Raw genomic sequence first — 26,084 nt, forward strand, 5'->3', positions numbered from 1 at the left:
CAAAAGTACTGCAACTATGCACAAGATTCAGGAAAAATGCAAAATTTTAACTTAATTACAAAGGTCCACAGTAGTACTTGAAAAGCTTTAAGGCTCACTGATTCTATTGCATTGCTGTAAGCTCATGACTGAATTCCATGAATGTATATCATAGCTTTCAGTGTACTGTTTTCCCTTGTTGTGCGCCTATACATAGACTGAACTCAACCCACAGCCACCACAGCAGGCTTAACAAGTTCCTAGTCCCTTTGCTTAAACTTGCCAACTGTTCCTCTTGAGGTAGAAAAGAACTGCCACAGGAGAAACTGACCAAACATATTTTGGAGTGCTCCAAACACTCCTCAAACACCAGAGCCCAGCAGCAGCAGCAAAGGCAACATAAGCAGGACTGGACTATAACAATTGATGCACCTGACTGTGTTGAAGGAACTGCTCTGAGTAACCTTCTGTTTACCCTCCTTAATTCAAGCACCTGGATTCATATTTCATGGTTGGTAAAAGTTTCAATCTAAGCAGATGTCTGTTTTACCAGAACCCTAATGCTGATAAGATTCCCATGCTGATCTCAGTAGCTGTGATTCAAAGACCAAATTCAGTATATAATATGTCTACCTAACATCTCTGGGGGATGTATGTACATACACATGCTTGGGCACACACACGGATGCATTTTATTTAAGTTGATATAAGTCCTTCCACATCAATTTCTAACTTTATAGTTCAACACCTGTCAAGTCAGTTTGCAATCTAGATCCTTCAAGTTATACTTTTTCATCTGCTATTTTTCATATTTGATGAGAAGAACACGCATGACTGAAAAGAAACCTACATAATTATTGTTCTACTTATGTTCAGTCATTCAGTGTACCAAAAATTCCTGTCAAAGTGGAATTACCAGACACGCAAATTAGATACACAGGATTTCCCATGTGGCTACTGCTATTTGTCAGATAAAATACATGAGAATTGAACAGAGGGGAAGTTTGTTTTAACATTCTGACAGAAACTGGCACTGTTAGCAAGACTTATCCCGTATGGGAAAATTTTACAGCAGGTAAATGTAACTTTGTGATTAACAGTCTTCTTCAGAGCTCAAACCCTTCAACTCTTTGTGCCCTGCAGGAAAAACACAAGGCACAGCTTTTAACAGATTTTATGGATCTGAGCCTAGATAAGCAAAACCCTCATGTTTCTTTCTTGTATCTCTGGATGATGATATCACAGTTTTAGACATCCCCAAATACCTTCTGGGAAACTTCCTTTCTTTTATTACAAGCTTTTTATAACTGTACTGGAAACAGCAGTTTCTCACAGAGCTTCCTGGTTTGACAAGTTGTTACTACTCTGTTCTTTTATTTCTCATACAATCTGAAAGAGATGAGAACAAAAATGTATCATGAAATCCTCCAAATTCTTTACTGCCTCACCCAGTTGGTAAAGTTCCATACAAATGTCTTGAAACAGCACCTGTGATTTGTATGCATCAGCTGTGAAGATCTTCTAGCACATCTAGGGAATTACACCAGCACAAATTTGGTATATAAGTATCACAGCAGGTCACACTGCAGTTTGAATTCTGGAGCACACTTTCCATATAATTACAGCTTCCTTAATTATGTTTCTCAACAGGGTAAGTCACATTTTTCCTTCAGCTGATGTTGTGAGCCTCTTTCTTCTGAGATAAAATCCGGACTTTAGCTTGACTAAATCAATCTGCTCTGGAGCATTGTGTTCTGGAGCACTGTGATAGCACCCCAATCTCTATCACCTTAGTACTTTCAGTTTTTAAAAACAGATTTGAAATTGCTCCTAATTGTACATATTTCCTTTTCTGATTGTGGGCTATCATTGCCCCTTCCTCTTCAGAGTCTTTGTTTCTGCATTACTACGCATCTGAATTTTGGGACATCATCACTTGCAATCCTTGTGGAAGCTCTCCTGATGTAATCAGAGAAATCAGTCCACTACAACCATCCACAAAGCTGGACATGACTCCCTTGAACTACTTCAGTATGCTTCGGGGAGGAGTGCACAGAAATCACTGCCACACTCCCTGCCACAACCTACAAACTACAGTACATTATCCATCACTGATGAGCTGACTGTCCTCCTGTGCCTCTCACACCAGTCCTTATGATGAAAGGTATCAACTAACAAACCCTCTTTTCTAAGAAGAATGCTGCTCCAGCAGCACTACAGCTCTTCACCAGCACTCTCCTGATGCCATTGGCCATAACAGCTCTTCCTAATTTCTCCAAACTCCAGGAAGGGTTATAATATGGCATATGCTGACAGACAACACTCCTTGCTAACAGGAAGGACACGTTGCTGTGGGGCCCAGATCTCGGCTTCTCCTTCCCTGCAGCTGTCTGTGGACAGCAGCTAATTGAATCCACTTGTTTAACCTCGGGGATAACGTCTGGAGGGGACCAAGTGCCACAAGCGTACTTTTATTTTTAACGGTCATTTCCTCTCGGGTGTAACTTGCATGACAGCATGTGACAAGCAGAAATTAATGGGGACACTGCTGTGCCAATACCTCTTGAATTGCTTTGACACTGGCTGCAGGCTGCCTGCTTGGCCACCCAGCCAAGACCTCACATGAAATGTGGCAAGGGGCCCACAGCTCTATTCACTAACAAGCCAGCTGGTCAGTGATTAGAAAGCTGAAACAACGCTGTGCACATACATCAAGAATGCTTCACAAGCGGCTTCGGACTTAGGTGGTGAAACATCTTGGAAGAGTAGATCTGTAAATTTATCTTAGGGACTGTTAACTTAAGCTAACATTAGAAATAATGCAGAAGACCCTGGAAGATGATGGTCTTTGTTGTTGCCTAAGTGCAAGAAGGACTAACCTCAGAACAAAGACTAACATCTTGATGCGCTCAAAATCATGTGCAAACAGCTCAGACCACATGGATTCTGGTCCAAAGGAGCACTCAAATCATGTAAATATACAGAGATTTATGACAGACTACTCTTCCTAATGGTCTATCAACACCTTGGCAACATTACTGACATTTCTAAAGAAAGTCTCATTGAATCTGTCTGCAGTGTTTATACTGACTTGTTTATACGCTGATACAAAACAACAAGGGATGAGCCTTTAGAAGCATTCCAAGGGATTTGGACGATCAGATCTCATACATCCAAGGCACCTTTGTACCTTTTTTGAAAACTGTCAGATCCTTGGTTAGACACAAAAGGCTCAAGATTGTTCCTTTAACTTCTCTCTTCAGCTGCCTTTTTAAATGGTAGCCACTGAAAGGGCATAGGCTCTTGCCGAAACATCTGATGGCAACAAGAAAACAAGTTATGCTTTTTTTTAAAAACTGAGAAAAGAGCAGTCAATCTCTCTTCCTAGAGATTGGGAACACAATTGTAATTTAAAATCAGTAAGACTTAGTCACTTAACTCCTATGGCTCCTTCACAGTTATAAACTCATTCAAGCAATTTTTGTTTGTTTAAACTTATTATGACATAGTCCTGATGTGGAGATTTCCTGATACATAAGGAAATATATCTGTGGCTTATAGACATACATCAGGCTCAAGGCACTGTAAAAGGAGGTGGCTGGACAGCAGAGTCACTTTCTTGGATTAGAAATTAAGGTTACTGTAGAGTTTGGACCTAACTTTGAGAGCTTCCATCGTAGAAACTTGGAGGAATTCAGCACAGTCACGAATGGCACTTGCACGCTGAAGAAAAAGATGGCTTTGTATTAGGCACAATGAAGTCCAGCGAAGTTACTGGGACTCTACCCATCAATTTTCAAAGACCTAAACTGGTTCCACTGCTTTTTATTATTCCCATTTTCCTCCCACAGTCGCTGGAACCAACAGCACCTTCAGAGAGACGTAACCAACCTTCAACGAGACAAAAATGTCAGCGTGACACCAGGCATCAAAACACCACTATTCTCCAAAGTTAGATGCTCCGTTAATAAATAGTTAACAGCTCTTATTAAAGAGGCAGACACAGAGGACACTAAGAAGACAATCCTTTCCTAATCTCTCCAGGGAACGTATAATAAATAAAGCTCAACTGTGTACTTTTTAAAAGCTGCTTAAATATTGTATTTTTCTGCTCATAGTGTACTTGGCACAGCAGAAGAATCCTGATGCTCCTGCAGTAGAAGTGCTGTAAAATGGCTCAACACTGGGGTCTAGTCACCAGACTACATTTAACTTTGCTGCCTCTCTTGCTCTGTATTATAAATTCAGGGATAATGGTTAACTAATTCATGAGTGTTGCAAAGATTAACTAGTTAATGTTTGTTAAATACTCCAAAGAACTAGATTTTGCTTTCAGTTATAAAGGCTCAACAAGCTTGAAGAAAATCAAAGATATATAGAAGAGGGAAGATTTGCTTTTTATACAATTCAAAGGAAAAAATAGGCTTCAAAGAAAAACCTGGGAAGGGTCAGTGGCCTACTGGAATCAGCTTGCCCAGAATCGCCCATCTAAGAACTTTACATATAGATTTGCAATACTGTTAGAGAATTGTCTGAGCTCTCAAAATAGTCTTCAGGATGAGCATCTTACTGATGCCTTCCTACACCTAAATTAAAAGTAGGAAACAAGATAATAGCTTCTTGGAAGCACTCAGTAGATCAAGCTGCTCTCTATGTTTACAGAAGCAAATAATTTGCAATTCTATTATCTTGAATTAAAAGAACAATGGCTCCTGAGCCAACAGCTTTAAAAAGGGAACAGGCAAGCCCCTCATCCTACAGACAAGGCAAAGAGAAGACATTTTGCAAGAGGAATAGAGCATATACGTGAAGACTTTTGTTTTCACTGAAAGAATGAGAAGTTTGCTGTTAGCACTAGACATGGGGAATGGCTACCCATTCCATTGCACTTGCATGGTCTGTCACTTTCTCCTTTCTTTTCTAATTTCTCACCTTTTCCTTTATGTCTCTCTTCCTCCCTCCATGAGTCCTGTTACAGCAACTGTTGCCTTTTCTTCCCCATTCCCATTTGTGATTCTTCTTGCCATGCCTGCTCCACCCTGCTCCACTTCACACTCACTCCCAGGGCCGGTGGCCCTGCTCCATCTCTTTGGGTTGCTGCCTCCCCAGCCCAGGCGACACCCAGGCAAAGCAGGTCACTGAAGATGCCAGCTCCCAGCATTCCTCAGCAGCCTCCCTCTGGATTTCAGACAGGACAAACTGCAGCAGGCAGCGACCTGACCGTGATCTCTGCTATGGCTGCAGTGGTGGGAGATGGTCCCACACATCTGATGAGTCTCTCCAAAGTGACACGTGCCACAGCCCCTGCAGTTCTGAGCAAAACGACTCTGATTTACATCAGCACACATTTGTGTAAACCTTGCCTTGTTTTCTTTTTGAACATTTGACTGATTCTAAAAAAAAGTACGTATCTTCAACTTACAGTGACACAATGAGCAATGAGCCTACTTATTTCCTAATGTTATCACAGCAGACAAGAATCAGCTCTACCTTGGGGGTGAGAGTTGACAGTCTTTCTTGGGAGAGGAGAAGACGGCCTTTGATGTTTCACTGGCAGAGGGTGTTTCCTCCCTTCACCTCCCCAAATATTAAACAAAACAAACTCTACAACATTTTAAATAAAAAGATGCTGCTATGTTAGAAGTTAGTGTGCAAAAAGAGCCAATCAATGGAACAAACTCCTTCCATGAAAATGAACTGTCATAAATGATGCACATGAGAAATGCAGCTTGTGGCAAACACAACATTGCTTCTCAAAAGGGTAACCTGTGACAAGCAGAAAAGTATGCTATTGATTATGAAACCTGGAAAATAAAACTACATGTACTTCTGTGTGTCTTTACTGTAACTATTCATGGAGAACCTATGAGAAAAAAAGCAGCAATGATCCAGACAACCTGGACCATATATGTCTGTACTTTGCTGAAACAGGTCCCAGAAACCTAAGCCTTTTGTTTTCCTTACCAACAACAACAAAGTAATTACAAATCATACAATCCAATATCAAATTCTATGTTACTCGAAAACTACAGTCAATTAAGTAGAAACAAACTGTATCATCAGAAGGACAAATGAGAGAGGCTAGGGATCATTATCAAAGGACTTCTGTTTTCCTTTGTTTATTAAATAGCAACTGTATTATTTACTGCAGCTTTGCAAGCTAGTGAGCAGCTGGGTGTGACACATTTCCATGCTCTGTAACCTCTCCTTATGCTTCGTTAGATTCCTTATCAGGACCAGAAGAAAAGAAATCTCTCTGTTATGCTTTTCCTGTGGCAAAGGAAAAGACAAGATGATGACTTTCCAGCTCATTTCACTTGTACAACGTTCTCATCAATCACCATGGGGTAGGTCTTTGTTATTTTCACTGAAGGACTGTTCTTAGTTTTCTGTCACAATAAAGCGTGACTTCACTAATTAGCAAATCAAGGTTGCCTCTACCACATTTGCAAAAGAACAAAATGCAAACATAAGGCTAAAACTACTTCTGAAATATTTTCCAAGGCCCCAGCTTCATAGAGATAAACCTAAGTCAAGCTAGGTGTAAATTCCTTTCATAGAAACAGAAGTTAAGGGCTGAAACACTTAGAGTACATGTAAGGAAGCTAAACTAACCATTTCATCAAGAACCAGAAGTTTTCTGCTTGTTTTGCGACTTTCTGCTCCAGAAACCAAGCAAAGAAACTGTGGTTTATTTTCATATTAAACTCTCTGCGAAGCATGCATCTCTCTGCAGTTTTGGTTCACTATAGCCCACGCAGCTTGGCCTCTATTCTCCTTTTCCTATGTCTTCAGTAAGTGTTTTAGACATCAGCAGGAATTATGTGTGCAAACAAAAAGCAAGAAAAAGTGATATGTTCTAAGCAAGGCAAAAACGTAATACAAAATGCTTTGTAACATGGCCTCTCCTCTAACTTAATGCTTTTATATATATTTTCCCTTTCAGTCTGTGTTGTTTCTCACTGAATGACAGCTATACACAACATACTATTGTAATAACAAGCATATGGCTCAGAGATCACTGTTGACATTTTCAGAATTCAATTCAGACATTTTTATTTAAATGCATGAAAAACATCTGTATACTCTTTCATTAACTGCATTTTACATTTGCAATGTTCTTCGTATTCTTTTGGAACCATTTCCATTAAAATGCCAACTCTGTGTTTGGATAGTATGTACTTCCCTTGTAACACTAAGGGAGGAGTATGTTACTGTCAAAATTTCTCTCTAAAAAGTCCTTGCTAAAATATTTACCCTGCTAGTCAGAACAGGAATATCTGAAGTTAATTCCAAATGAAAGAATATTTTAGAATGAATCATAAACTAGATGTTAAAAAAGGTAACATGCTGCCATTCCATTGCCCCTTCCCTGCTGTAAAACTAAATGAAAAACAACCCTGCATTTCCATCCACAGAATACTGTAACATTTTGGAGTGTTCTGAAGTTTCCTAATTGTAGTTATGCAACAGAACTATCACAGCCTAAAACAAAGGACAAAAATTCAGCAGCTTAGTTTATTTGCTTTGAAATTAAGCACTCTTAAGAGATGGTTAACATGTCCTCTTGATTATTTTTGGTATTTTAAAGTTACAGTGCAATGCTTCCCACTCTATAGACAAAAGAAGTGGAACATTTTAGAATACTTATAATTCTTATGACATTGTTTGTAAAGTCACATATTTAGCAACAGTGAAAACTGTTGAGCCCTAATTTCATTTACAATTAAGTCACTAATTTCAAAGGGCCCTTCAAGGTATAAGACACTGCTCAACATTAATAAAGACAGAATGCAATGGCATTTGTTGAATTGGTCACAATGGTAAAATACAGCGTCTTCTTGGAAATGGGTATTCTCAAGGGTCATTATTTTCAAAGAAGGCAAATAGGATATTCTGTGGCCACAACAGCTATGCTATTAATGAAAACCAGATACAAACAAAACAATCCACCAAACCTTGTGATCCTTGGAGCCCTTTGCCATTACTGAGTCAATTTACCATGCTGACCAGCCATGACACATTTTTGTGAATAGTCAGGAGTCTGGTTCCAAATGCACAGACACTGCATACACATAAGTTTTGAGGGAAGATTACTTCTTCACTCTGACAAAGCATTTAAACACAAGCAAAACACATGTTTTATGACTAATCTGAGACTAAGGAACCAATGCTTTCAATTCTTCTTTGTTCTAACCTTTGAATTCATCAGGTCAATAGCACAGGATAACAACTGACTCTCCTCTGTTATCTCCTCTAATTCAGTCTTTCAGCCTCATTTTTAATACTGGAACAATCTGTTGACATAAAATTAAGCAGAAGTTTAAGAGCTTTGCTGAGGCAGAGCCTCTGCTCCCTTTGGGATTGAAGTTGAACCAGAAAGTGCAAGTGCATATTCCAGCATGAGTTTAAATGTTGTAGGTGTACAGACATAAGTGTTGGTAGTGTACAGCTATAACAGTAAAGGAGAAGCTAAAAAAACCCTAAAATAGTGATGTTTGTAAGTCTTTGGATAAGGTTCCCAATCCAAAAATGAAGGACACATTTGATCCAGGAGCTTGAACCTTTGTAATTTGCTCTTTCCTAGTGGGAAACTATTTTGGCTTAGCAGTAAAAGAAATGAAGGCTGCTTGCCCACTGCTGCTAACAGCATTGCCTCACACCCACTCCCAGCAGAACCCTGAGAATCCCAGTTACACCCCAGAAGGATTTGACCTTCTGTGAAGGATTGGTGCTCTGGAGTACCAACACTGGCAAATGCCACCATATTGCATCTGATTTATCAAAACTAAAAATAATAATTTAAATTTTTAAATATTTTCCATTGCTGTTGCACTAAGAACAAACAACAAGCAGTATTTCTGTTATTTCATTCGCATTTCCATTCTGAATTTTCTGTCTTCTGGCAGCTGCATGTGAATTTACTAATGACGTGTGTCTTCTGTTAGAACCTCTTAAAAGGGATATTCTCAAAATGGAAGGAAGCTCACTTTATTTCACTTTGAAACTGGAGAAACCTGTAACATGAACCATATGCTGATTACAGAGCATTGATATATAAAGGAAGCAGTTGTGTAAATGTGTGAAGTGACTGTGGTGGGGAAATAGCAATGCAGTGGTGAAGTTCACACAAATAATGCTGTTGTAGGATCTCACTATCATGACTCATGTTTAACAGGGTACTGTGTAAAGACCAGTCAAAAATGAGGACCTATTATGGTGGGAACCAAAGTCAAGAGTTTTCACACAGCCTCCTCCATTAAAAGCCCACAGATAAAACTGACAAGACAGACCCCAGGTGGAGAAATTGTGAGACAGTTCCATGATGTTACACTTCTATGGGAGTAGAGTCAGGAGGACACAGGAAAAACAGAAAGAAAAGTGATGGAGAGAAAAGTTCTGGAGGAAGGGAAAGAACAGAAGACTGTGTAAATAGGAAGTGAAAGTGAAGTGAAAAAAATCAAGGAGAAAGAGAAGGATGGAAAAGGGATCAAAAAATAGGAATTGCACAGGCAGAGAACATGGAGTTGAAATCACTGAAAGCAGCCCTGGGTGTCAAGAGGTTTTGCCCTTGGTTGCTCTAGCAGCTGAGTGTAGCTGGCTGATGCCCCAGGCTGGTGCTTCTCTGCAGTTTCATGCCTGATGGCCTGAGGACAGGAACAGGGAGGAACCCTGTCTGCTCTGGCACCCACAGGGGTGGGTGGGACAGAGGCTCTCCATGTGTCTCTCATCTGACACACTGAATAGGAGGAACAGACACAGCTTCAGCTGGGTCTGGTTTTATTCCCTCCCTGAGAGTGTAACAGCTCAGCTGTCTTGGGTGATGAGCTATTGGATGGACCCTGGGGATCAGCACATCCACATCTGTAAATATACACACACACACACACACACATACATACATACATACATACACACACATATACATATATATACATTCTCTCTCTCACACACACACACATACACATACACATGTACATGTGTGTACATGTATGTGTGTGTGGTGTGCTTTCACGTGCACACACATGAAGGCAATACAGACCAGACCACTCTCCAGGCACAGCAGGAGAACTGGTGCTCATGGTGCACAGAACCCCTCATGGATCTGTGTACTCTTAAAGCATCTGCGTTGCCAGTTCTCGCCTCTTCTGGGCCACACCTATTTTGAGAAAATGAACTCTGGAGACAGTAGAGTGATGATCATAGTTTCCCTTTCACAAATAGCAGTATTTTTTTCCTGCAAATATGTTAGAGGACTTTTGCAAAATCCACTTATATATGCATGTGCATGTATATATGTTTATGTGCCTATGCATTCATAAATAACAGAAAATTCTTGAAGCTGACTTTATGTTCTACATATGAAAACATGTAATACAAAAAAATTCCATCTCTGCCCATTTGTATGGAACTTTGTTTTCTGGCATAAGCTAAATACATCTGCTGTGGAGGAAAAGAAACAAACAAAACATATCTTGATTAAATCAGTATGCCACTAAAGTAACACGCTTCAAATTAATTTTTACTGTGGGATACAATAACCTGCCTATTCACTGGCATAAAACCAGTGCATACGGCTAGTCCAAAAGTATTAAATTTCTCTTGGGGTGGAATAGAGAAAACAGTTTTATGGGAAAATAACTTACTTGATTATTATATTGTCTTTTATTAGCTATGAGTTGTCTATGGCCAACTTTTGAATTTTAGTTTTACACTATGGCTCTAAAATTGCTGTGAGTAAATACAGACACTTTGTAAATATTCTAGTTTAGAGAATCTGAGCTGCATTAACTTGGGTTGACTGAGATGGTGAATGTATTCTGCTACAATGCTTCTTTGTCCCAGATCAGCTGAGTTCAACCCTTAGAATCCTGAGTTTAGTAAAAAAAAAATTATGTTGCCCAGTTTTCCCAAGCATCTACCTTTGTCACAATTTGTGCTATTGGGATAAAGTACAATTTTGTTTTGGGATAAAGTACAATTTTGGGGTTACTGCATAGGGGACTAATTTCCTTCCTAGTGCAGAAACTACTATCAAGAAAGAGATTCTTATCTGCCCTGACAAAAATCAAGAATGGCTCTCTGAACTTCTTCTCTTTACCTCACATCTGCTGCAGTCCAACCTTCAAATTACTTGTCAAAAACAGCATATGGCTTGTAAGGAAATTTTGAACATGGGTAAATCCAAACACTTCAGTGTATTTTTCTGCCACTGCTTTACGTACACCATCAGCTTCAAGCTTTCTCTTAATTACTTTAAATGCGGCATGTCGTGTTTGATGAAGAGAAGGACTCTGGAAGCACGAGTGACACTTGTGCTGATCACTGAGGCAGGATGTGCTTGCAGAGCAAGTCGTGCCTGAGCACCACCACCATGAGACAAAAGAAGGCATCTCAGAAATACTCCCCACCTGGAGGAACTGTCACTGGCTGGATGCAGAACAGTGTGGCGCTGTCTCTGAGACGCTGCCTGGCAGCTCAGCCCCACTCCTGTACCTGACTGACAATTATTCCCACCATACTCTCCCTTTCCTTCAGTGTCACCAAAGCATTTCACATAGCAATTGGTACTGTAATCATGCTCCAGTAGCAAAAACCCAGTATCATTAATAGTTTGAGAGTGTCTCAAGGGAATGCAGAGCAGTAGGATCCATAAACTTTTTTATGCACCACACCCATGTCCAGCTCTGCTGAACTAACAGAAATTAAATGAACTGATGGCGACATTTCACTTCCAGTGTTTCTAATACTGCAATTTTGCAATGACTTGATCATAAATCCCTTCTACCAAGGCTCAATCACCTTCCCTGCCCACAATTCAGAATCTCTTCAGTTTCTTAATTTCCTCTGACTTCTGAATAAAGATGATTTCTGGCCCTCCATCTACTGAAAACAATAGCCTCCTTCTGACTTCAAAAAGGATGTGTCCCTTAGGGCCCTACTGGACTGCACTGCTGCCTTGAGAGTGAAGACCACAAAGGAAAAGTAGGTTGAGATGTCTATTTACAGAACCCTTGATAGACATCATTTAACAGTGACATTTCTAATTTAGTGTCATTGTTTTGAAAGACTAAAATTATTATTTCAGGCAGGTTGCTTTCATGCATTATGCTCCAGTGTTGCTTGATGGCTTTCCAAACTGGAACAACTGAAAAAATGTGAAGCGCTCCAATGATTTTAAATCACTCTAGTCAGGACAGAGTGATTTAAAATTATTGGAGTGCCTCACATTTTTATGAGCTCTCAGTTTGCAAGCAATGGACGTCCTAGCAGTCCTAGGCTACAGCACTGCAAAAAAACAACTATACATTATCATCAGACTGAAAAGGTTTGCATTAGAATTTGGAAATGGCAGGAATTCAAAGATATTTAACACCACCATAATTAAAATCAGTGGCTGTACACGAACAGTAAAAAGGCCCAAGCTAAAGAAGTAACTGTGAGGATACCAGACTATACTGTGTGACATCCTGTGAGCTGCAGTCTCTTTATTCACAGAATCATGACTCCTCCTAACACCTTGGTCAGCTTCTACATTACTATCTGCTACCAGCCAGAGATGTGGGTGTGACTCTACATGCAGCACAGATGGGAAAGAAATTGCACCACCTACAACACAGGGAACAGCCACTCTGGAGAGTGGATATTCTCGAGAATATCCATTTTTTAATGTTTAGCTCCTTCAGAGCTTGTGCAGGACACCTACTCTCTCTTGCTACCCTTTCATACAGAAGGCAGAGAAAGAAAAAAGAAGATTTATCCCACATGATATATCAGTTCAGCCCTTTTGTTTTTTATTTATTTGTACTGGCAACTCTTCTTTAATTTATAATACAGATTCAGAATAAAATCTGTTGCAAAATAATCCACAAAAATGAAACCCTTAGCAGCTGTAAATGGGCACCATTTCACCGAAGCTAATGGATTTACACTTTTTAGTATCAGCTGGGGATCTGATCCATTATTTGTACACTCCAAATTCCTCACTAAGTTTTGCTTCTTTCTTTACCATAAAAGTACTGACAGGAAAACGATAATAACAGCTCTTCTGTTAATATCTTTCTTAATAATTCAAGCAGGTTCTTTTTTTTAGTGACTTAACTTTGATGTTAAATGCAGCCGCCCTCTGAAGACTCAGTACTGGTGAATCTGTTTTCCTGGAATATCTTGCTTTATTTTCAGAACTGCATGATTGTGTGACATCTGCTTCACATCTCATACGTGACCAACTGAGTAGGTACAAACCACGGCATACGGGTGAGTTACCTCACAACAGTGAACACTGCTCTGCTTTCTGAGAAACAGCTTCTTCATATTAATTTTCTAGGAGTCTTACAAAGATGTCACCAGTCTGCCTGGTTTAATAGCTTGTTATATATGCTAAGAGGGATGCAACAATAACATGTATGCCATGACTGAGGCAAATATTTTAAAAATCAATTTATGGGCTACTATCTGATAAGCTCACAAAAGAGAATTAGGTTCACTGCCGTACTTTCTAAATTTCAGGCATCTAAATACCAGAATCTGTATACCTGAATCAGATGGGTATATGAGCTTTCTATGCAAAGAAGTAAATATCCAAAAAATATTCACAGAAGCCATTCACTTGGGTGAGGAACCAGGACACACCAGAGAAAAGCATATACAGTGAACCCTGCTCACTCTGTGATTTGGCTGCCCTGTTCAAGGTTGGAGGGAATACCATGAAGATTCACAAATCACAGGCCTGAGTAGAAAAACATTCCCAGCTTTTGCGACATTCTGTGATAGATAACATATGCACCTGCTGTATTGGAAACCTTTGTTTTGTTCCCTCCGGTGCTGACTGTCAGACTGAAACATGCACAGCCCACTTAGCACATGTAGCCTAAATTCTACATTTCTGTAAGCTATTGCAAGAAGCCATAAGTCTGCTTATAATGACATTACCTCACAAAATTAACTTTATTCATTACTAAAATTAAAGAACCCCAGTAAAAGTTTGTTGTCCCCTCCCACTTCTAGAGACTCTGGTCTAACAGTACAAGATGACTGGAAAGAACTCCAAAGAACCATTCTGCAACTGCTTAATGTACAGCTTTATATACAAAGCCATTACATGCACAGATTAATTTAAAGCTAAGTATTATTAAATAAATTGCAGTATTAAATCAATAAACACCATCTTGGTTGCACATGCATGATTTCTACATGAAAAATGTAGTTAGTGTTATAAACAACCATATCCATATCAAAATTAATCAGGATCAAAAAAACCATGCCAGCACAAGCACCAGAATGAAATGTGACCACGCATTTAAACATGCTTCAGTCCCAAAGGCTAAGACATCAAAATGCTTCAGTGGTCTGTTAACTATTTAAAAGAAAATCATGCTTCTGTGGCATATGTGTCATTCCCACTTCCACTACCCTTATGTCAGCTAACAAAAGTTCCTAATGAGCCAAGGCTCTTGGAGGCTCAACTGCTGAGACCATTAACGTTACCCAAGACTTGTGCATGACTAACAGCTGTGTCCAAAGGAAGCTGAACTCATACCTTGCATTTCCACATAAACTGCCCTAAAGTTAAAGAGAATCCCAGGAAGAAAAGAAGGGAGGATACGATGGGTAGAGAGGAAAGAAGGTAGATGTTGTCATTGCTGATTCTGATTCATGCCATATGGAACATGTATTAATCAGGTCTAACAGAGAAAGCCAGCAAGTGTGAGCGTGACTACAATCCAGCAGTTACAAAGGCTGACTATGGTTCTCTTTCAAAAGTGAACACTGTGTCCACAAGTATTTGGAGTAGTGTTCACCATCCCTCTAGCTCAAAGTAGACTCAATTAAATAATAATGGAAGGGCGTCAGCAGAAGAGATTTAAAACTGCTCTGTCCAGAATAACCTAGAACTCAGAAGCCAGAGCCATAGAAATGGACGAGAGCATCCCCATTCCTGGTGACAGAAAGGGGAAGTGAGCATGTCTGCTCTAGATCCTGGGTGTGTATTCCCACTACCAGGCAATGTCTCATAGGAAACTACCTCTCTTCTATCATGTTATGGACACCTGTCTGTGTTTTCCTAAAACACCCTCTGGGGTGACTCCTACTGCAAGGACTTAGGCATTAGAAAGGCATTGTTGAGCAGCATTAGGACAAAAGCTGTAGCTAAGTTTGAATGATCAATATGGCTCATTTCTCTGAACTGCTACAGTCTGACGACTGCCTGCAAAACACAAAGAAAGTTCTTAAAATGGTACCAGTGTCACTTTTATTTCTTGACAGGTGGTAACCAAAAACCCAGCATGCCCCAAACCAGCAGAAGCTGCACCTCCCTTCCCTAAATGTTATGTAATGATGGTAGTCAATTCACACAAAAAAGATCTTTTGGGGCTGATGCTTCTCTCATAGTGATTTTATGTCATTCAAGGTCCACTAACAACTGTTGATTTTATACCAGGGTGCCAAAGAGGTATATTAGATCCTTCAACTTCAAGCAATCCAGAGCTTGGCTCATTTGGCATTTCTGCACTGCTGACACACACACAGAACTTTAACAGATGGTCTTACAATACTGGCAGTTGTTTTGTACTGTGCTGGCGGTGAGGGGAAATACTCTACACAAATTGTCTGCAATTCTGGAAAATAAATGAAGTACAAATCCATATTAACCTCAAAAGCCAAACTATAAAAAGTCAGATTAGTCATTTAACGATGTATGTGCTCTGGGTTAAATGCTCAGCTGCTACAAAACTGTAGTATTTTCCTGCAGCCAGGGGAAGTATGTTTTGCTTCAGTTTCTGTCAGGAATATCCATAAAGATTTTATAATTACAAAGGTATTGAAATATACTAAAAATAAGCCTTGACACCCTTCCTTGTGTGATCAGCCCTGACTATCAGCAAAAGTACCTCCATAAACTGGATATTTTGACATAAACATGAAGCAACAGGGTGCAACTTAAGTTAACTGAATCTCTCTCTTTTCCTGTGCCAAACAGGATTCAAGAAAAAACACATCAGCTACTGTGAAAATGTTGAAATCAACAGTGATGACCAAGTAAACAGCAATTTTACATTTTTCCTCACCCATTTAAAAAGTGATTCTGTATCACAAGCTGAATTTTACAGTCACTAATTTCACTGGTTGCAGGGGAACTTGCACTGTACATAAAAGACCAAAATTGCTCCTCCTTGTTTCTGTGTGGCTTTTCTACTTTATTCTGCCAAACTATCAGATATAGCAATTGGGTTAACTAGTAAACCATTTATGCAGAATAGTGCTTTTCAAATGTAAGCACAATGATTTCTTTCATCAGTATAAAATCTCCATGAAATGTATATCCAAACATATATTTGACAGTCTCACAGTGCAATTTCAGAACAGAATTTTTGGAAATCATAAATACTTCAGTACAATGCTCATGTCTTGTATTTCCTTTAAACGAAACATAGATCAAAAGATACTTCAAACTGAGATTTCAGAGGCTTGGTCTTTCAGATCCCATCAATTTCAATATATTTAGTTAAATAATATGCCAGCCACCTTGCATCTTATTTTCACAATGTTAGTTCAGTTGAAATAGAGTTTATGTAGCTTCAAAGTCCTAAGAGGAAAACAGAACCTTAACGGCATTATAATAAAATAGTCTAACGATATAATAGGTACATTCCAGTCTTCTTCTGACTGAATCGAAGCTGTATCCATTTTTCAAAAATTTTATTTTATCCATTACGTTTGGTTAAAAACATGGTTGCTGGAACTGACTGGTATTATACGTATGTGACTTTGACACCAGTGAATAGATCTTTATTCACTTTAGTTCTAATTTTATACTGAAAGATCACACACCTCCTAAGTCTGAAGCTGTTAAAAGAGTTATTAAAATAACTAAATTTTCAACAGTTTTCATGTTTTCTTTTCCTCCCTGGGAACTTTTGCCAGACTAAGATGATACAACATACTTCCAGAAAGTACAAGTGAAAGATAATGGATAATGTATGTCTGAAAGCATAAATTATTTCTCCTCACAAAAATGAAAAAAAAAAATCAAAAGAAATGTTAAACAGACAGAGTCAAAATGTCACAACATGAATCCCTCTGCTTTTCTTCCCAGGTACAAACTTTTTGTAAAACACCCCAATCTACGATCAACGTGGCACTTTGCTGTGAAATTCTCAGAAAAGCAGAGTTGGTATATGCATTTTAATAACAATAATGCAAGCACATCCTACCCTAGGTAGGGGTCCTCCCTTACAGATGCAGAATATGAGATAACATGACAACAAAACTTCATTATTGTCCTCCCAGTTACTGAGAGCATTCCCAGCTTCTGTGACAACTGATCATGACTCTCCCCACCCTTCAGCCCATGTCCTCTGCAGAGCACACCACAGGCCCACAATGAACATTTCTTGCTCTCAGAATGTACACAAACTCTCCTGGCAAGAAGGACATAAAGCAAAAGTAGTCTCTTGGGGAAATAAAAGGCAAAGGAAAAGGGATAAGGAGTACGGGATTTATTTTATCCATTCTAGCAATATCCAGCACTTCACCTTTAAGGGAAGGTTCAAGTAGTCTCTGCTGAAACAATAACAGAATCATCTGCTTGCAGCTGGAAGCAAAGGTCGTTCTTAATGATTTCCCAGAATCGTGGAATCACAGAATGGCATTACTGCTATTGGGAAACAACTTAAAAATCCCACTGCCATGCCCAAGGACACCTTTCACTAGACCAGGTAGCTCAGAGCTCCATTCAACCTGTCCCTGAACACTACCAGGGGTGGGGCAGCCATGACTTCCCTGGGCAACTTGTTCCTGTGCCTCACCACCCTCACAGTAAAGAATTCTTCTCTAATATCTAATCTAAACATACTCTTTCAGTTTTAAACCACTCCCCCTTTTCCTGTCACTACATGCTTCTGTAAATAGTCTCCATATTTCTTGTAGGCTCCCTTCAGGTACTGGAAGGCTGCAATCAAGTCACCTCTAAGCCTTCTCTTTTTCAGGCTGAACAATCCCAATTCTCTCAGCCTTTCCTCATAAGATTAGTGCTCCATTCCTTTAATCAACTTGGTGACCCTGCTCTGCACCTGCTCCAACAGGTCCCTCTCCTTCCTGTCTTGAATGCTACATTCATTACAACAGTAGAGATTCAGTAAATTTAGAATTCTGAAAGAGGAATAAAATCACAAGTGCAGCATTTTTCACAAAGAGATTATATCTGTTACTTTGTGCTGCAGTTCATGTCCCAAGCTCGGCACTACTCAATTTTGATGCAACAAAATCCTAGGGATCACAACACAGTTTGTCTGATTTATCTCTGAAATACTACCTCCTAAAATCTTTCTCCTTAAATACCTTTATAGTTTCAGTAGGCACTCCAGGCTCTGGAACTTTATCCAAGTAAGTAGTCAAGTCTTGATCCACATGTTCAAACACTAATGTTAACTTGGTCTCTCTGTCTGTTCGTGACACGGTGCACACATCAAACAATCTGAAAAGAGGAAAAGAACAGAAGAGGTAAGTATACACGAACCAGTACAGATGTAACTTGCATCTCAAGCATGTCCATTTAAATTTCTTACAGTATACAGAATGGAAAAGAGCCTTCCAAAAGCAGACCAATCTTTGAGCTCTTGATTCATTAGATAACAGCTGATATATCAAAATTACCATCTCAGTCTCTCATTTGTGAATTCTGAAATAGGATTAATTATTAAGAACTCATCAGCTGTTAAATGTAAATTAATTATATGAAAATAATTCATTTTTTTGACACAGCAATCTGATTTACTACAGAAAATTACATGACATTTATAGACATTCTAGGCTCTGGTATTTATAATAATTAAAAAAAAAAAAGCCGGAAGTATTTTTGAAAAATACATAAGAGTGTTTGCATGCGCCTTCACTTTCTTTCCACAGAATTCCCACGTATACCATTACACAACTTTATAATTAGATCTCCTTCAGCAGAAACAGAATTTTTTTGCAGATTCCTCTTGCAAATTCCTGGACACAAGGAATACCTCCAGAATCAGTATACTGTTTGAAAAAAAGCTTTATGCACACGATGTCACTACTTCTTTCATCACTTTTGGTCATTCTTTTACTGCAACTTCTTTATCATTTCACCTTGTTGCACAACACCGAACTAATCTACAAAGCTCTTCATAATACCACATTCCTATCTGATTACTCTACTTTCTATTGTTTTTTGGTTTTAAGTAGGATTTCTCTCATCCTCTCCATCTGCCATGCCAGCTTTAATCACTGTTCTACCTTTTTCAAAAACATCTGCTCATCATTCTGTGCTTCACACCTATATTCATACCAGTGATTTTCACCATCCTTCCTCAAGTCCCACTTCTACAAAATCCTAATAGGAAACCATCTAAACAGCCAGAAGGACATTTCTTCCCTGCTCACATACTCTACTCATGTGCTTATTCATTTATATTACATGATCAGATTGCATTTCTCTCTGAGGTGAGGCAGAAAAATCAATCACTACTTTTAGTAGGTGACAGTAGTTTTAAAAAATGAATGAAGTTACTAAGAAAAAGGTCTAGACAGTTAAACTGAAGAATCTCTCATTGATAACAGCACAATCTAGTGTTGATACTACTATGGCTTATTTTTCAAACATCGTATCAGTGATGCTGGTGTATTAATTTTATCTTTCATACTCCTCCTTAGAATTACTTTATTAGAATTAAGAAGTGCAGGACTTCTGGTAATGTTATCAGGTAGTATTTTTGTTGTTTGTTCAAGGACTAAAGACTTTATATGCAGGATTTGAAAACAACTGATCACACACAAAGCCTTGGGAGTCCCTTCTTTTCCCAGAGGACATCTGACAAACAGACAAGATGTATGTGAGATCTTGCACTGAGATTTTACTTCTTACCTTAAATCTCAATGCATTTCACAAGAGAAGGAAACACTAGAATTGGCATAACCACTTGGGAAGAATGTAATTCAGGTTTAAGAGAGCAGTATTTTTCACTTGGCATTTACCATAGTAAGGCTGTGCTCTCATTTGACAGCATTTCCTAAAAAATCATTAGTCTGACATTGCAAAAATGTTTATTAGCCACCATATTTTGAAAATGTATACCTGCACATTCATTTTAGGTTAAGGATGCTTTTCAGTGAGTAATAAATTAGGAACCAGAGTTCCAGAATATGATACTAAGAGTGTCACCCCACCTCTGCTTGAAGACTAATCTGTACTTAATCTGTAATCATAATCTGAACAAACAAACAATTATTATAGTAACACAGTGACCGTAAGAGAAAATGTGTTGGCACATTCCTCCTAATGACAGATAACGTTCTCTAAGATTCCTTCAATGGGGTGTACATGTCCTGTGCACAGCAAACAAGTTTTGTGAAAAGTCATAAACCTTCCTGAAAAGTGAATTTTACTGGTATTTGGCTGGAGGTTAATAATCTGCAATATATTTATATAAATCAACGTGGAATGTAGCCGGACTGCCTATAACCCCAACACATGCAAATAGAGAGGAGCCAGACAGGTCTCAACATCTGAACATAAACACTGGAAAATATTTCCAACTGTATGATTCCTTTGTGTTGACCTACATTCACCTAAAATGTTCTAGAACACCCCTTTTGCCAGGTATTTAATACACTGGCAAAACCCCCATATTTTCAAATATAGCAGAATTGCAATTAAAGAAAAAAAGGAAAAAGGATTTCACTGTATTAAACTTAGAAGCAACATGTAATTTCCAACTCACTGAGAAGGAAAATGTTGACTCTGTTAATTCTTCTGTATGTAGGTTATTTTGATTCTGGCATTTTCTGGCACAGCAAAATAAGGAACTCAGAGAAGCACAATTCTGGTTACCTTTTACTGAGTAATAATATTATCAGTGAGTATTCATATTATCTTTCCTTTCCACATACTTTTTATGTGAAACTCTAAATGCTTTACTGTTAATCATAAAAGCTTCAGATTCTGCACTGGGTCGGGTACAAATACATTGTGTTTACTCACAGAAAATATAGCTGCTACCTTAGAAAGATAATAATTTAAATCACAGGTTATATTAACTCATAATATTACAAAAAAAACCAACATCTGGCATTGCTCCTGCTAATCATTCTTGAAATAGATTGAGAAAGACACAGCCTCTTTATTTAGTAGTTTCCACAGGGATAAAACTACTTTATATAAATTATACTCTCTTACATTCACTGTGAGAATATCATCCATAAAATTGTCTTTGTTAATTAGGAACATCTCTGCTGCCTACATTGCACATCTCTGAAGCCATTTCCTCATGATTTTCTGTACGTGACGCATTACCATGGCACGTGACTGCCTCTCTGGAATGGGCAACAGCAAAAGGCCTTTTATTTAAAGAGTTACTATGTGGACACTGTCCTAAGTGAAGTAAATGTACCTCAATTAATACAGGATTTCCATACTGAATACTTTGTAAACACAAGCCCTGCCCTTCTATTGTACTTACAAGAGAAACGTTTGAATTATTTGATTAAAGTAAGATCCGCTATGGGAAATCCTGCAAGTATTTAACAAGATGTTTGGCTGGGAGTCATACACCGCCCAGTGTGTCCATCTGAACTGGAACACTGCTGAAGAGACACTAACGGAGAGCCTGGGTTTTAATGCACACATTTTTTTCAAGTTAATTGTACTAAAGCAGGAGCTTATCAGCTACAAATCTCTGTCTCTGTTTTATGTGTTTAGTGCCTAGTGGATCTTCCTATAATTCAGCAGAATACCCGCCTTTATACAAAAATATTTTGGGATTTTTTGCAGGCAGAAAACCAGATGATGCTCCTTGAAGTCTCCACAGCTTCTTACAACACAAAATCTGACAAATGCAACCTCAGCTCACTTTCATTTTAAAACCTAAATGCTTTTAAAAGAAAGACAGTTATTACTTTGAAAACTATTCCATCTACTGAGTGGTAGGTTGCAACTGATCCCAGAAAGTCCCTAAATGTTATTAGATTTGCTTTTGAGATGATCTGAGAATTGCTATGAAGTTTCCCACTTTCAAGTAGCATAAACATTTTTTCCAGAGCAAACTGAGATAACAGCAATGGAGATCAGCCCATGACACCTGCAAGAAATACTGAAAGACAGATCTGACTGTAAGACTTGAAAAAAATGTAGGACATAATTTCTCTTGGCTACTGTCAAACAGATAAGTAGGTACATCTGAAAAATTAACTGGATCATAGTCAAAAGGAAGACCAAGAATTAGATAGCTGCTGCCAATGCATCCAAGGACTTACTGTTATTTTTCTGCAGTAGGACTAAGCCAACATGATTACATATGTATCCCTGTATGGTCACTCAGAGCACTGAACAAAACCAGTCCTCGCCTCCTAAAGATTTCTAATAGCATGGATTTACTTTAATTTTCTTTGGAACAGTGTCTTCCTCAAAAGAGTTACTTCCTAGCTTATGCATAACAGAGCAAGAGAATTGGAGCCTTTGATTTATGTGTAGGAGAAATGCTTTAGAAGACTGTGGTTACGTAAACAGTGGCATAATAATATGCTACAGTTTTAAGATTTCTCAAGTCTGAGCAAATACACCGATGAAAAGAGTTTGGTGGCCTCAACCTAACTCTGAAAGCTATTTATCTGCATGACAGAAAACCAGCACAGAAGTTATGTATTGACAGTGTTTATGTAAACACCACAAGATTGGAATACCAAGACTATCACAAGCCATGACTGAGGTTTATGGACAAATAAGGGGAGGAGGACCTGAACAACTTCTGCTTTTACTGCCTTTGGCTTAGGTTAATCCTGGAAGTTCATAAGAACAGAAAATTTCAGCCTCTCACACCTAGAAGTATTGAAGAATGACAGTTGGTCGTCCTTCTAGTCCAAATTTCAGCAGCAGCCTCAGACTCCTGTGCTTTCAAGAAGTCACTCAGCAGCAAGCCCTTTGTACACCCCAACCTTATAAACCAGGTACGCCTTAAAAAAAACCAGTTTGACCCCTACTTTTAATATTAGCTTCCTTTTCCTTTCTTGATTTTGATGCAAAAAAAAGACTGATGACAGAAACTAGTGTCTACTTGGAATCACAAATACCCAATGTATTGGAACAAAGGGGTCATCTTTTGGATGAAGAAGACAATAGCTGGGCAACTGGACTGGAACATGTGCATTAGGAGAACCAAGCCCAACGCAGCAAAACAGGAAATAGAGTTTCCCACTCTGAAATATATGACAGAGTTCTTTCCCTCTGTTCAGGACATACTGCTTTGTCTCATTTTAATCAGCAATCACCCACTTCTCCAGGCCTCTGAATGCTGGTATTTCAAATGAAGAGTTCTCTTGCTCAAAGGAGCTTTAGTAAAACACTTTTAGATGGGAAAAAAGTGCACATGCAGAGGAAGAGGCCGCTAAATTCAAAGTATTTAAATGGTGTTTTCCCTGATATAACATCTGTAGAACCACACAGTAATGCAAGACCTAAGTTCCATTTTCAGAGGCACGTGGGGTCTTCAAGAGCTTCACAATGTCCTTTTAACTCAAGCTGCAGCTGCCCCAGTGGGCATCAGCACTTAAGGTATGGCTCCACAGCAGACTGCAACATAACAAGGACTCTGCACCAACAGAACCACCTTGGTACTGGAAACCCACAGCATGAGGGCACAGCACTGCCTGCAGCACAGCCAGCAAGCCCAGAGTCAGCTCCATCCAGCCACAAGTCAGGTGCCCAGAGCCAAGCTTGATTAAATAATCTTGGGTATGTCTACAGTGTTCACGGCAACTTTATGTCTTAAATCCTTATTCTCTACTTCCTACTGAGTTCTTGGAGTTTGTGAACATTTCTCCTGCTTTGCTACCCCTCCAGGGAAGAGTAGCAGGATCACCTTTTGTCTCCAGGAGAAATCTCTTTCAGGCAAACAGTAGTAAAGGTAGATTTAACATTAGGTAAAATCAATTAATTTATCTAGGACAAGTAGATGTTCTGCAGATAGATGTTTTCAATTCTGAAGTCACTCATTCATTATCTGCTGTGCACAGAGCAGAAAGAGCTACCATGGAGAAGCAACTGTACAATGAAAGAAAGGCAGCAGAAAGTCCTGTTCTGGACACCCACTCCAGCAGAGCTCAGCCAACACTGCTGCTCACAGCCCACTCACCAGTGAGGTTTAAGGAAAGGAAGGGGGACATTGGGATGACAAGGCAATCGTTCATCTGCAAGCTGAGCTTTGTGCTGTAATTTTTTCCAGTCTCTCTCCCTTTCTGACTTGGAAAAATTATTTAAAATGCTTAGCTGTATAAAAGAGGTTTTTGTTCTTTAAGTGTGCGTGAGGAAGAGAGACAGAGAAAGTGACAGAGAGAAATAGATGCTCGTGAAAGCGAAGTAAATAGCACTGGCTAAAGTCCGACAGAGTGGGCTGACTGGGCAAGCGTTCAACGCTCAGTCCCGACTGCAGCCCTGACCTGCAACACCCCTGCTCTCCTGCACTGGGCCCCACTCAAGCAATGACGAGCTCTGGTGCCAGACTGAATGGTTTTGTGATGCAGACAAATGTCTGCTCCGATGAAACCACCAAAACCAGTTTTCATTTTCAATAAAAACCAAGATTTGTGCCCAAAAGATGAAAAGGCTAAGGACATTTTCTCACTGTGCCACCCAAACCACTAAAAGATGCAGTTATTAAAAGAGTTTTACTTCAAGGAAAAATAGGCCTGACAAGATGTTCTCTGCACCTTTCTTTGTTTATAGCAGCACGCTGTCTCTTTCAGCCCTCACACTGTCATTTCCCTTTCACCTTCTTCCCAGAGGGAGATTATCTTTAACAGACAAGAACCAGAAAAGGATCTCGTAGGACTCCGTAATTCAAACTACATCCTGCCTTGCAGAACTCCTCTTCAGGACTTATCCGACAGTTCACCAGTGTTTAAAATGCTTAATTCCTCACCAGTCCATGGACAATCTCAGTGCAACTGATTTTATCCCAACTGGCCACGCACGGAGCCCTTGACAATACAGAGAGAAAATCCTAGCTGGGTGGTGCTGAACACAGCCTGTGTGCTGCCCTACCAAACACCAAACACTCTGTCCCAGGGCAGGCCAGGGACACGCCAAGTCACCCCCGGATCAGAAAAATAACATGGCCTGTTATGAAGACAGTCGTTGACAGATTGTTTAGGATCAGCAATAGCTGTCTGACCTATTCATAGTGCTCTCATGTGATCCTTCAACAAGTAAATGTACACTGCCTTTCCAAGTCATGTACACTGCTGCTACACAGTGCTGTGAGCTTCCAGCAAGGTTCCGTAAGCTTCCAGTTCAGAGTACAAACTAAAGATGCTCCCATTCATTGGCAATGTGTTTGCATCTGTTGTTTTTTAGATTTTCTTTATAATACTTTCCTCAGGGAATAGCTGTATTCCCTTTTAGATTCCCTAATTTGCTCAACATGTAAGTAAAACTTATGCCTGAATATTGATTTTGTTTAATTCAAATGAAATGAGCCCAGTTGATATTCTGGACTTCCAGCTGTACATGGTGTAAGATGAGATAGAACAAAATCCAGTCTTTACTGTAGCTCCCAAACTGCTTGTTACAGACTCCACATTTCAGTTCATATTTTGAATTCATTCTTGCGCCAGACCTACAGGATCTAAATCTAAGTAGAACATCTCTCTTCTAGGTTTAAGTGAAAACAACTCATCTTCAAAATTTATATTTCACAACAGTATAAGTTATCATTCATTCTTCAGCGGCTTAATAATCTAATCTATGTACACATGAGATTTAATCATGCTAACATCAAAAATAACAAAGGAAATAATAACCCTTCACAAAAAAAATATTCATTGCAAAAAGTCAAATTCAAAGTACTCTTCAACACTCTGTACAATTTCATATAGTTTTTTAAAAGCTTGCAATATTACAGCAGTTCCTGAGGTATTAAATTCACTTTTTAAAAAATTGTGTATTATTCCAATGCAAATTTGAGTACAAACTTTTGCTTCTTGTAGATTCACAGGAGAACCTAAGAATAACAGAGCAGCTACTGTAGAAGGTGACAGAGGAGGTCCTCTGTTTTGATGCTTATCATCAATCCAGGGGCTGCTGT

The 26,084-nt window shown here is 39.1% G+C and overlaps 1 protein-coding gene across 2 annotated transcripts in view; it reads right to left on the reverse strand.

The window, feature by feature from the left end:
• CDK6 (cyclin dependent kinase 6) overlaps positions 1-26,084 on the reverse strand; it is a 128,820-nt gene that overhangs the window by 79,032 nt on the left and 23,704 nt on the right. For both annotated transcript variants that reach the window (XM_054274332.1, XM_054274333.1), the window contains exon 3: positions 18,322-18,457. In XM_054274332.1, the coding sequence (XP_054130307.1) occupies positions 18,322-18,457 (136 nt within the window). The remainder of the gene's footprint in view (positions 1-18,321; positions 18,458-26,084) is intronic.

This window comes from Melozone crissalis, unplaced genomic scaffold (genome assembly GCF_028551555.1).
Source record: "Melozone crissalis strain CALT ecotype California unplaced genomic scaffold, PUWL_Pcris_2 ptg000016l_1, whole genome shotgun sequence".
Classification (NCBI taxonomy): Eukaryota; Metazoa; Chordata; class Aves; order Passeriformes; family Passerellidae; genus Melozone; species Melozone crissalis.